General features: G+C 56.9%; 1 protein-coding gene across 3 annotated transcripts in view; it reads left to right on the top strand.

Annotated features, from left to right (window-relative positions):
• Positions 1 to 13,001, top strand: part of FOXN1 (forkhead box N1) — a 31,613-nt gene that overhangs the window by 14,034 nt on the left and 4,578 nt on the right. The window contains exons 2-7 of one of the 3 annotated variants that reach the window (XM_010342039.3): positions 2,449 to 2,580; positions 2,982 to 3,446; positions 5,706 to 5,819; positions 7,574 to 7,704; positions 9,219 to 9,315; positions 12,733 to 12,940. In XM_010342039.3, the coding sequence (XP_010340341.3) occupies positions 2,458 to 2,580; positions 2,982 to 3,446; positions 5,706 to 5,819; positions 7,574 to 7,704; positions 9,219 to 9,315; positions 12,733 to 12,940 (1,138 nt within the window). In that variant the 5' untranslated portion in view covers positions 2,449 to 2,457. Of the gene's footprint in view, positions 1 to 2,428; positions 2,581 to 2,981; positions 3,447 to 5,705; positions 5,820 to 7,573; positions 7,705 to 9,218; positions 9,316 to 12,732; positions 12,941 to 13,001 lie in introns of all 3 variants that reach the window. The other 2 variants (XM_074388470.1, XM_074388469.1) reach the window with 2 other exon arrangements.

Raw genomic sequence — 13,001 nt, 5'->3', positions numbered from 1 at the left:
TGTGAGGCGGGTCCATGTGCCCCATTTCCCACATGGGGAAAGTGAGGCACAGAGAGCTGCACAGTTTGTTCAAAGTCACACAGCCAGAAAGCGACAAAGCTGGGGCTGGAATTCAGTCGGGCTTGACTCCAAATCCCTGCTCTAAACCACTGTGCTACCCCCCCTCCAGAGAGGGGAGTGGCCACCCTCTCCAGGTTACAAAGCGTGAGATCTGGCAGGGAGGAAGGGCCCCCGGCCTCCCATTTGGAGCTGGAGAATGCCTTGGGAAGCCACCAAGCCCCCTGCACCACCCACCTGAGAAGGCAGCTCTGCGCCGGGGTGAGGCGTGGCCAGCAGGCAGGCCCGAGCTGTCCAGGAGGAGCTGTCCAGGGAGCAGGCGGCAGTGATGCGCAGCGGGAGATGGGCTGCCCTGCACCTCGGGCCCCATGCCTGCTCCGCTGCGGTGTCCCGTTACGGCCAGCTCGGCGCTTCCCCAGTCACGCCACATTTAGCATTGCCGAGTGAGCAGGCGCCAGGACATCAAGAAGGGGTGCTGGGGACTCTTGAAGGGGCGGGAGAGCCTCCCACCAGGCCCCCACCTGGACCCCACCACTGATCCGCTGTGGGACTTTGGGCAAATTGCCTCCCCTCCTTTTCCCTGTCACCCCCTCTGTCAAATGAGGTTTATTGATGGTTTATTCAGCAAAGAGGTGCCAACCCCAGTCTGGGTACCACAGGGCCGAGAAGGCCACCTCTCCCTCCCAGAGCTCCAGAAGGAGCGTGGCCTGGGATCAGCATAGCCGCCCTGCTCTGACTTGAGGGGGTCTTGGGTAGAAGGGGTGAGTGTCTATTATTTTTTTTGTTTATTTATCCAAAAAATAAATAAAAATAAAAACAAAAATACAAAAAATAGGCGTGGTGGTGTACGCCTGTAGTCCCAGCTAGTCTTTTTTAAATTTTCATTTATTTTTATTTATTTTTGAGATGGAGTTTCACTCTTGTTGCCCAGGCTGGAGTGCAATGGCGTGATCTCACCTCACCGCAACCACCACCTCCCAGGTTCAAGCCATTCTCTGGCCTCAGCCTCCTGAGTAACTAGGATTACAGGCACCTGCCGCCATGCCCGGCGAATTTTTTGTATTTTTAGTAGGGACAGGGTTTCTCAGTGTTGGTCAGGCTGGTTTTGAACTCCAGACCTCAGGTGATCTGCCCGCCTCCCAAAGTGCTGGGATTACAGGTGTGAGCCACTGTGCCCAGCCCCAGCTATTCTGGAAGCTGAAGCAGGAGAATTGCTTGAACTCAGGTGGCGGAGGTTGCAGTAAGCCGAGATGACACCACTGCACTCCAGCCTGGGTGACAGATTGAAACTCCATCTCAAAAAAAAAAAAAAAAAGGGAGCCACACTCACAATGATATTCATAATGAGAACTGGCATTTATGGGGCACTGACTGCACCAGGCACTGCGCTGAATGGTCTCTGTGCATGATTTTGTTTGACACAACCTCCGTGTGAGGTGCAGCCTGTCACTCTCCCAGTTAGATGGTGATGCTGAAGTTCAGAGAGCTTTGCTGGCATAGCCTGTGGGGAAGGGCCAACCCCGGCTTTGAGGCCTGAGTCCTCTGAACCACTCCACTGTGTGAAGGACAGGTTCCCCTATGACTGCAGAAGGTCTAAGCAGAAAAAGCCCTCAGATATCATGTACCAAGCTCCTAGGTCTTCATGTGGAAACTGAAGCTCAGAAAGGAGCAGTGGCCTGCACAAAGTCACAGGTTAGAGTTTGCAGGACACGGGTGGAATAGCACTGGCCAGGTGCTGCAGTGTGGCTCACAGGCCAGGCAACCAGGGGCCTTTGGGTCCCCAGTTGCACACTGTGGTTATGTCGCCAGGGTGCCCTGAGGGTCACTGCCGGATTGCTGTGGGCCAGCTCACCTGCTCGGAGGGGCTTACTCCCACCCCAAACATGATGAGTCTGATCCACGCACCAGCTCACCTTCCCCTCAGGAAGGACCTATAGACTTGCCCAGTCACTGAATGGAGACCACCTGCTTGCGGTCACCTGCGGTGTCACTGTAGACACCGGAGACTGATCTTGAGAAGCCAGAGGTAGGGCCCAGCCGGGAGCCAGGGTCTCACCGATCAGTCTCTGCAGCTGCAGCCTGAGATCAGCCAAGCCCTTCCGAGGGCTCCTACCTGGGTGATTTGCCCTTTCTCCACAGGGGACTGCTCTCTCTGCTCCACTTTTCCAGAATGTTTCTCTCTCTCTGTCTCTCTCTCTCTCTCTCTCACACACACACACACACACAAACACACACACACACACACACACACACACACACACACATCAGATGGCTGACTGGAGGCAGGGTTCCAGCCCAAGGATGGGGTGGGGGTGGAGGTGGGGAGACTGGGTTGGTCACCCCTGGACACTGGTCCTCACTCTCATGGCAGACGGCTTTCTTTGAGCCCAGGACTGGGTGATGGTGTCGCTGCCCCCGCCGCAGTCTGACGTCACACTGCCGGGCCCCACCAGACTGGAGGGCAAGCGCCAAGGGGACCTCATGCAAGCGCCAGGCCTCCCCGACTCCCCCACCACACAGAGTGTAAGTATGTGGCATCCAGCCTGGGTTCAGGCCAAGGCCTGCGGCTGCACAGGCAGCAGGTGGACCGGTCAACTCACCCCCCCAGGAACCTCCCAGGATCTGTCTTGTCCCTTCCACCAGCAAACAAGTCCTCAGTGACCCTGGGATCCAGAGGGGTCAGTCTGCGCCTGCCCCAGGGCAGGGCTGTGAGCCCCATCAGACTTGGGGTGCCCCAGGTTTCAGGGTAGGGTACCCTCATGAAATCGGGGCTCCCAAGGGCAGGCTACGTCTTCTCCACCATTTAGGGGCTCCCCAGAGCTCAGCCATAGATCTCCCTTTACCCAGAACAGAGCAGGGTCCCAGCAGGTGCCCAGGCCTGGTTCAGCCTCCACTTACAAGCTGTCTACCCTCTGTCTGCCCAGAAGCATGCCGGCTTCAGCTGCTCACCGTTTGTGCCCGATGGCCCTCCAGAGAGGACACCCTCCCTGCCCCCACACAGCCCCCGCATTGCATCACCAGGCCCGGAGCAAGTCCAGGGCCACTGCCCAGCCGGCCCCGGCCCGGGTCCCTTCCGGCTCTCACCCTCAGACAAGTATCCGGGCTTTGGCTTCGAGGAGGCCCCAGCAAGCAGCCCCGGGCGATTCCTCAAGGGCAGCCACGTGCCCTACCACCCGTATAAGCGGCCTTTCCATGAGGACATCTTCCCCGAGGCCGAGACCACCCTGGCCCTCGATGGACACTCCTTTAAGACCCCGGGGCCCCTGGAAGCCTTCGAGGAGATCCCCGTGGATGTGGCGGAGGCTGAGGCCTTCCTGCCTGGCTTCTCAGGAGAGGCATGGTGTAATGGGCTCTCCTACCCCAGCCAGGAGCACGGCCCGCAAGTCCTGGTGAGTACTAGTGGCCAGCGAGTGCCCCACGTCCCTGCTGTGCGGGTTCCTAGCTGACTAGAAAGAGTCCTTTGAGACCAAAGTCCCACCTTCTCTTTGCAGACCTTGCCTCTCAAGACCAGAGAGTTGGGGCCCCCAGGTCAGCTGGGGAGGGGGTGCTGGCCTGGCCAGCATGGAGTGGGGCGGGTAGGGGAGGCAGGTCAGGCTAAAGAAGCTGGCGGCTTCCCAGAGGCTCCTGAGTCAGGATTCCACTGTGTGACTTCTCTCTGTTTGTTTAAGTGTCAAGAATCTCCAGCCAGACCTACACGCCCATATGCAAATGTGACAAAAAAAAAAAAAAAAAAAAAAAAAAAAAAACACATTCCAGAGGCCAAGAGCAAGGGTTTGGGAGGAGCCACAGAACAGTTTTTCCCTCCCCAGCCTTAGCATACAGGGTTGAGAGAGGACTTAAGCCTTCCAGAGGGACCCTTCTGGCCCCATTCTGTGCCCGGAGTGGGGCCTGGGTGTATTCCTAGAAATACCTTGGAAGGTTAACATGCCCTTCCATAGCCTGACCCCCACAAGCTGTGTGACCTTGGGCAAGTCTTAACCTCTCTGAGCCTCAACTGAAAAGTAAGGTTAACAGTACCTGTCTCAAGGGATTGCTGCTTAGGGAAGAGAAGAGCTAAAGGGAGCTTGCCCCCCCTGCTCCCCAGCTCCGGTTTGGAAGTCCCCGAGGCAGTGACTGAGTGGCGCAGGCTCAGCGGTGTCTACTCCACATGCCCCTCACCTCTTGCTTTCAAACAGGCCCCCATTCCAGCCCCAAGCCACCCCAACAAAGGTTTGGAAGGAAGACGGAGAAGGCAGTTGGGCACCTACCAGGTGTGGCCAAGACAGGACTTTATTCTGGCCCTTTGATGGCTTTTTCTCACGTGCCTTAGACAGGACCACAGCCTGCAGACAGGGCATCATCATCTCAGCTACAGCCCCCAAACCTCCACTCATTAACAGCTCCCAATCATTCTGCTGGGTGCTTTCTTTCATGTACCCTCATTTAATCCCCTCAATCACGCTCTAGAAAGTTCCCACCATTCCCATATTGCAGATGAGGAAACTGAGGCTCATAGAGGCCAAGTGACTTGCCAAGGTGTCTCCCAGCCTGCAAACGGGGAGCTAAGATTGAGTTCACACCCTGGCCCTCCCACACGTGGAGAAGAGCTTGAGACGCAGCTGTCCGTCCACTTGCCGGGTGACCTTGGGCATATTGCTTCCCCTCTTTGGGCTCATCCCCGTCATCTGTCAAATGAAGGGGTTGGACACAAGTGCTCTTGGCCCTTCTAGGCCTAAGATTCTATGATTATGGCAATCTCTGCATCAACAACCCCAGGGCACACCCAGAGAGAGGTCACAGCTGATTTGCCCCTCTGGGCCCAGATGCCGGTTTCCCAAGGTCCCTGGTAACTCCAGGAAGCGCCGTCCGCCTCCTGCAGGGCTTGTCCACCTTCCAGGGCCTGGCTGCACACCCTGCTGTCCCTACTCACGGGAGAGCTCTGCACTAGGCCCCGGGGACCCCGTGCCGGCCTCGCATGCATGGGAAGGCAGAGTCTGAACACCACTGTAGCAGCAGCTGCAGGCTCCCCATGCCCAACGTGAGAGCCTTCACAGGGCTCACGCAGACCAGCAACTGCGTAGACTCCCGGGAGCAGGGAGCAAAAGCTCTGCCTCAGGGATGGCCAGGAGTCAAAGCCGAGAGGAGTTACTAGCCCCATCCAGAGAGCCTGCTGGAGCTTCCTGGGGCCGTACAGAAGAGGAAAGAGAAGGGACCCAGGGCCACAGCTGGGCCACTGCCCACGCTTCCCTCACCACGGCTCCTCAGGGGAAGTTCTGGAGCTGTGACCTTTTCCTAGTGTTCTTTGCACACCTGCTCTGAGAGTCTGAGGCCTCTGAATCAGGCATGTCAAGTGAGGTCAGCACCGCACCCTGGTGCTATTCTGGGAGATCCCTGTCCCCACCCCAGCACAAGTCTCCCCGACTTCTCGGGACAGCCCAGCCTCAGCCTCTCCCCTGCAGTGAGGTGAGGGGTAGGGACTGCTGTCACTTCCAGCCCCGACTCTCCCACTAAATTGCTGAGTTCCCTTAGGAAAATCCCTGCCCCTCTCTGTTTTCTGTGTGTCCAGGAATAAGCTGTCGGGGAGGCAGAATAGGGGTTGCTTTTCTGTTAAGGTTCAAGACACAGGAAAGAGGAAGGGACCTAACCTAGTCATCTGCTTTCTCTTCCAGCAGGGTTCAGAGGTCAAGGTCAAGCCCCCAGTTCTGGATAGTGGTTCTGGGATGTTCTGCTACCAGCCTCCCTTGCAGCATATGTACTGCTCCTCCCAGCCCCCCTTCCACCAGGTGGGTCTCGGGCAAGCAGGCCTGCTTTCCCTGGGTCTCAGGATATTGAGTGTGTGTGTGTGTGTGTGTCTGTGTGTGTGTGTGTCTGTGTGCGGTGTGGGGTGTGTGTGTCTGCGTGAAGGCATATGTACACCTGGATGGGCAGGTCAGGGCATCAGGGCCCTGAACCTTAGGCTGGGCCACGGCAGGTGGTGGGGAGTGGTTAATGGGAAGAGAAGCAATTGCCCTCGTCCGGGGTGGGCTTGTCTGAGTCCCTGGCAGGGCCCGAGAGACCTCAGATAGGAGTGTGGGGCTGAGATGGAGGCAGGGCTGCGAAGGGAACCAGAAATGAGGGAAGGTAGAGAGCTGCCCCAGACAGAGAGAGGGCTGGCGAGAAGAGGAGTATGTGGTGTGAAACACAGGCTGAGCAGGGCCTCTGTATAGGTCAGCCACCATCTTGCTATATGACCTTGGCCCCCAACTTCTATTAGCTTAGAGAGGATGGGCACCCAGTGTGGGCTTAGGGCACCTTCCCACCCGGAGGACTCCAAGTCCCCAGCATCTTCAGCCCTTTCCTCCTTTCCCAGCTTCAGCTCCTCCCAAGGGTACAGGATGCCAAGTGGTTGCCCCACACTGGCATGGGATGGAGGAGTTTTAAAGGAGAAAGACAAGAGCTCCAGAGCAGCCAGGCAGCTCCCAGGAGTCACCAGGCAAGACGGAGCAAGTGGCTGCCCAGCGCCCAGCTCCATCCACCTGCACCCTGGCACCGAGACAGGCCCTGCCTGTGGAGCAGGTTCTACGCCCGGCTCTGCGGCTCTGGCCCTGATCTCTGCCGAGCCAGGGAGGAAGGCAGGGGAGAGGGGCTGGGTCAGACTGCCTGCTTTGCGGGGAAAAGAAAGAGATGGAGGGAAGCAAAGAGAGGGCATGACAGGACGTCCTCTCTGCTGTGGGAGGCCTGGGGGGAACGACCAAAGCTATCCTGAGGCTCATGGTCTGACCCAGGGTAAAGGATGTCCCCAAGGCAGGAACAGAGATGGAGCCACAGAAGGACTAAGGGGCTACCAGACCTTTCATGATCTCACCATGCCTGGCCCTGCTTTGATGCCCTCTGCAGTCTGCAGTCTGCAACCCCTCTCAACAAGATGGCCTCACCCAGGGCTTTATGGAGCCTGGGACAGAGGGTGACTCAGGCACTAAGTGTCTCTTGAGTGACCTGGAAAGAGCTCTTCAGCCTGGAGCAGCTGGGGGAGTCAGAGTCTCCTGCCCCCAACCCCATAAAACACCATCCCTGGCACCGCAGCCACTCCCTTTGCCGTAAAACCACCTCCCACCCCCACCTGCCCACTACCATGACCGGCCCTTTCAAAGAGCCACTGAAACTCATAAAAGTGGCAGTGCCCAGCAAACGCCCAGGCTGGACATCCCACTTCCGGCCAAGCTGCTCTGGGGAGATGCACGAGTGCCGGGAGCACTTCCTGGAAGGGGGCAGGAGCCGAGGGCTCTGTACTCTCCCAGCAGGGTCCCGTCACCATGGCAACCAGAGCATCGAAGGCTGAGAGGAAGGAGCTGGAGGAGGGGGGCTTTAAGGCCTCTAAGATGCTAAATTATAGGGTGTGGATCTCCTTACAGCCCCTCAGATAGCTCTGTGTTGGGGATGATGGAGCCCATGACCTGGGCCTGAGTGCCTTCTCCAGTTGTATATAAATGGGGGAGGGGAGCCCTCCTGGGAAAGTCTGGGTACCGTGGCAATCACTCTGCCCCTTTGACATCCTCAGTACTCACCAGGGGGCGGCAGCTACCCCGTACCTTACCTGGGCTCCTCACACTATCCGTACCAGCGGATGGCACCCCAGGCCAGCACCGATGGGCACCAGCCTCTCTTCCCAAAACCCATCTACTCTTACAGGTACATTTCCCACACTCTGGGGGTGGGAGGAGGAGGGGGTGAGAGGGCCCCTGGGAGCACTGAGGCATGGAATCCGCTGGGTCTACAAGTAACGGCAGCAGGTGGAAGTCATACCAGGGGGCTTCCAGAGGATGCTGGAGAAAGGGTTCCCGCATGGAGGCAGGGGCATAGACTGGGTCACCTCTGACCCTTTGTCTGCACCTGGGGAGTCATGTCTGTGACTTGACTCAGCAGATACTGGTGCCCTGGAGTGAGCCTGCCAAAGTCTCACCTCCTCAGGCCCAGGGCCTGGATCTGAGAGTTTAGGGGAGATGCTTGCTGCCTTCCCTCTCCTTCCCCAGAAACAGAGAGAAGCCCCCCTCAAAGCTCTACTGGAAGGAAATGGGGTGAGGCCTGCAGCTGTGATTCAGCTATCCACCATCTGCCAGATCTGGGAGGACTTCTCTGGGGCCGGGCTCTTCAGTGGCAGCAGACCCAGCCTGTCTGGGAGACCCTTCCATCTGTCCTTTCATCTAACCGACAGTGACACTTGACCAAATGCGTGTCAGGCCCTACATGGGATCGGGTCATCAGCTAGTGTGAGCTCAGGGGAAGGGAGAGGAACTTAAGCATCAGCCAGGAGTGCAGAGAAGGGCTTTGTGAGAGGCAGGGTAATTCACTGAAAGAAGCACACGCAGGCCTTGAAGTCCAGCAGAAACGAGTTCAAGACCAGACTCTGGAATTGACTCATGTGAAACCTCAGGGAAGTTACTTAATCTCTCTGAGCCTCTGTTTAGTCGTCTTTTTAAGAAAATGTCAGGCTTTGCGGGCAGGGGGCCAGGGGAGGGATAGCATTAGGAGACACACCTAATGTAGATGACAGGTTGATGGGTGCAGCAAACCATCATGGCACCTGTATCCCTATGTGACAAACCTGCACGTTCTGCACATGTACCCCAGAACTTTTAAGTATAATTCAAAAAATTAAAATATAAGACTTACAAGATTCAAAAGATAAAGAAATGTGAGGGCTTGGGGTAGCAGTTCAGGCTGTTGGACAGACTGTGTAAGAGAATGGAGGGGCCATGCTTGGTGCATTGCAGGGGCTCAAGAAACCTTCGTCCCTCCCTACTCTCCAACGTTCATGCAGTTGGCTGAGGACTGACTAGTAATGACAGCTTCCATTTAATGAATGCCTTCTATGTGACAGGCAGTCTTTAATCCTCACGACTCTGGGATAGCTGTGCCTTTCTTCACTTCAAAGTTGAGGAAACTGAGGCTCAGAGAGGGCAAGGCATTCACCCAAGGTCACAGAGCTAGCGAGTAGCTAAGCCAGGATGGCCACCCAGGTTTCTCAGATTCCACAAGACCTTCGTGCATCTGCAATTCCTGACTCCCGTGTCCATTTCAATGGACAGTTTCTCATTCCCTTCCAACTCCAACCCCATTAAGCCTCTCACCAGGAGTGCCGGGCTCGGAGTGGGCTTAGGACCCAGTCAGAGGTTCAGACTCTCAGGGGCTTTCTCTGTCTTCAGCATCCTCATCTTCATGGCCCTTAAGAACAGTAAAACTGGGAGCCTTCCCGTCAGCGAGATCTACAATTTCATGACGGAGCACTTTCCTTACTTCAAGGTGAGCCCAAGGTACCCCCCACCCCACCACCCCCAAGTCCTGGACAAGCCAGGCCTCTCAGAGCCAGAGGACGCAGTCTGGAGGTGGGAGAAGAATTCGAACGAAAGCCAGGAGAAGGCTTACCCCCCACCAGCTTTCCCTTGCCTCCACCTCAAAAGGACAGCGTTCCTACAAAAGGGGCTCCGTGTAGGGAACAGAGAGCCCAAGCGGCTCGTGCAAGGTTGTACAGCAGGCTGGAAGTGGACATGTCAGCACCGATAGGCCTCAGGGAGCATCCTCCTACCCCAAGTGGGGAGAGAAAGTTGGAGAAGAAATGAGACACTGTCGATACCCCAACCCCTGGGATCCTGGGGGGCTGGTCAGCCATGGTGACTGTGTTGTCGGGGCTGAAGAAGCCATTGCCTTCCAAGGTGAGATTAGGATCTGCCTCTGTGGGTGGCAGGCTCAGCTGCCGTCCTGCCAGAAAGTGGGGTGTGGGCTACCCAGTTTTTGAGTGTCCCAGGCTGGCTTACCTGACTCTCCCCCAACCCCTTGGGCAGAATCTCATTTCTATCATCCACAGAAGGGGCTTCTGGGAGCCTTACCCAACTCCCTCTCTACAAGCGGGACAGAGGCTCTTCTCCCAGGGCGGACAAACGCATCGGAGACAGTAATCCATTCCCCTAAGGTCACACAGTAGATGGGATCAGTTACCGGATCAAGCTTCTCGGCTTTGCACACTTCTCTGCACTCCCCCAGCCCCTCGGGCATAGATCCCCTTCTTCTGGGGTGGACGTCGGGGAGACAGGGGTTGTGTGTGAAGAGTGCCTTCTCCAAGCCCTGGTAGACACAAATCTCATCTGCTACCCAGGCAGTGGGCAGTTGCTGAGACCCGGGTGATCCGGAACTCAACTCCACCTGCCAGGGGGTGATTCCTGCCCCCACCATCTATGGTCCTGCCTGGGGATAATTTGAGGCTTGATGTTCAAACAAGTTTATCCTGCTGGGCTGCCATCAGAGAGGGAGTGGGCACGATTGCTGGAGTGGTCTGGCCAGGGGTGGAAAAGTGTGGCAATCCACCAGAGGTTCTGGGAGGGAAGGAGGGAGGCGAGTCGCCCCTGGAATACAAGAAGCATCAAAGCCTGAATTCAGGGTTGTCCCTCAGACCCCAGCAGCTCAGGGGGCTAAAGTCTCCCTAACCCCTAAAGCTTTTGGAGGGTCTTCTAGGGTTTTGAGGGGCCAGGCACAGAGAGGGAAAGGGCAAGGCCCTGCCCCAACTCCCCTCAGCCCTTCTTCCCAACCAACTCCTGGCCTGGCCCCCAGCCCCTCCCTGCATCTCGTCTTCCTGGCTTAATTATTTTTCCTGGGAGCCGTGTAATCCCTGTTTTATGGGGCTGAGGAGTGAAGAGGTCTAACAGCTTTTTGTTCCCTTTGGTTCTAGTTGTTGTTTTTAGCCACTTGCATCACTCCCTCACTCCCAAGTTCACATTTGATCTCAGAGAGAAAGCATCTGTGAGGATGGGAGGGGCCCCAGATGGTGAGGCAGGCCCTACGGGGTGACCTGGGCAGGGCCCTTACCTGGGGGACAGAGTTGGAGGCTGAGCTCTGTCACTGCCTCCTTGTGTGATCCAGGGCTAGGCCCTTTATTGTCTGGACCTCAGTTTCCCAGTCTGTAAAATGGGCCAGATCAGTTGGCACATAGATTCCTTTTGACTCTGACGGCTCCCCTCTGATCCACCTAAGGAAATTCCTTAGTTCAAAGATTCCCCTCCTCATTCCATCTCTCACTTTCCATTTGAAGATCGTTTTTCTGGGCGAGGATGACTGGACCCCAGAGTGGGCAGCACTCATGCCCAAGGCAGCTGCTGTGGGCGTCCCATGGCCCCATGAGTCAGGGATGTGGGACCGGGGAAGTGTTCAGCCACTGGACATAATTGTTAGTGCTGACCATCCCTATTCCAAACAGGAAGTGGCTGGGGTGGGGGCTGCCCTGGCATCCCAAAGTTAGTTTTATGGGACCGTAAAAGGCCCGAGTGCCCATTAACTCTGCCCATGGGGCAACATGGCCTTGACTCCTAGTGGAGACTGTCGTGGGGGTCGAAGGTGAACCCCTAGTTGGCTGGTCTGGTGGCTCTAGAATCCTCCCTACTGACTTGGGGGTCATCTCAACCAGTTCCTACCCCAGGCCAGCTGCCCCCAAGAAAGGCTGCACCAGGTCCTGCCAGCCACTTGGAGTGATGCTGGCATTAGGGCCTGGTTCTGCTGGGCATGATTCGGCTTGGCTGCTCCCTGGGGCAAGTGAGCTGGGAGGAGGGAGTGGCTGCCCCTCATTAAGCAGAAACTTTGGACTGAAAGGGGAGGGGCCAGGGAATGAGGGCAAAGGAATCCAACTGGCCAGAGCGAGTGCCATACCAACAGTCAGCCCCTGCTGGGCTCAGGGCTGTCACAGAGCCTGGAACAGAGCTGGAGGTGGGCGGGCAGGGGGCCCACTGGCACTCCCGCCACCGCCTCTCACCCAACTGAGTCAGCCTAATGGTTTTTACAACCCTCCCTGGGCACAATTACCGCACTGGTGGCATGACCAGGCCTCCTAATGGGTGTTTATTCTGTTGGCACGAGCAACCCCCCACCGCCTGAGGGCTGGCCTCCCCACCAGGGCACACCCCCGGGCACACTCATGCAAACACACACCCACACATCACACAATCATGGCTACCCACACTCACACCCAGAGAGACTTTCTCGCACACGGCCATCCACACACTCGAGGAATTCATAGACCCATACCCGGGAGACCTTGCTCACGCCAGGTAGACACACTTAGAGACATGTGTACATGCTCATTCGCACTGTCCCTTCGTATACCAAACCCACATAGACACACAAACATCTGTGCAGTGCACACACCCAAACACTCACCAACCTCGCCTATCTTTCTTTTCTCCCAAGTTAGCCCCAGAGGGGATAAGGCAGACCCGGGAGAGGAGCATCCCTCCCTAATTCCTGCCTCTAAAGCCAGCCAGGAGACCTCAGAGTTGTGAGTCCCCCTTCCACAGAGGGGTCCGAGCACAGGCCTGGAGACCCAGTGGGGAGCAGCCCAGTTTCAGATGGAAGGGTGCCATGGGCCAGAGGCCTCTAGTGCCCACCAGCCCTGGCTTTCTGAATCACCTTGACAGTCCTCTGAAGGGTCAGACAGGATGGGGTGGGATGAAGGCAGATTTGAGATGACAGTAACTTGGGGTCAAGGTTCCTGCTCATCCCTCCCCCATCACCAAAGGGGACCAAGCAAGGGCTGGGCGCCAAGGAAGACATCAAGCCCCAGAGTAGGTGGCAGTTCTGTGCCCAGAGGGGCCACAGGAGTGTTCTAGAACCCAGACCTGAAGCCCGCTCTGGCTCCCTGACCCCGGCCTAAATGCTTTTCTTGCTCTGCTCTGGCAGACAGCGCCTGATGGCTGGAAGAATTCTGTCCGCCATAATCTGTCTCTCAACAAGTGCTTCGAGAAGGTGGAGAACAAATCAGGAAGCTCGTCCCGCAAGGGCTGCCTGTGGGCCCTCAATCCAGCCAAGATCGACAAGATGCAGGAGGAGCTGCAGAAGTGGAAGAGGAAAGATCCCATTGCTGTGCGCAAAAGCATGGCCAAGCCAGGTGAGGCCGGGCGGTCGTGCGAGGGAGGGCCATGGGCACCCAAGAGCCAAAAAAAAAGAGA

The sequence above is a fragment of the Saimiri boliviensis genome, chromosome 17, assembly GCF_048565385.1.
Source record: "Saimiri boliviensis isolate mSaiBol1 chromosome 17, mSaiBol1.pri, whole genome shotgun sequence".
Classification (NCBI taxonomy): domain Eukaryota; kingdom Metazoa; phylum Chordata; class Mammalia; order Primates; family Cebidae; genus Saimiri; species Saimiri boliviensis.
The sequence above is the reverse complement of the archived record's forward strand: the minus strand, read 5'-3'. Positions and strand labels throughout refer to the sequence as shown.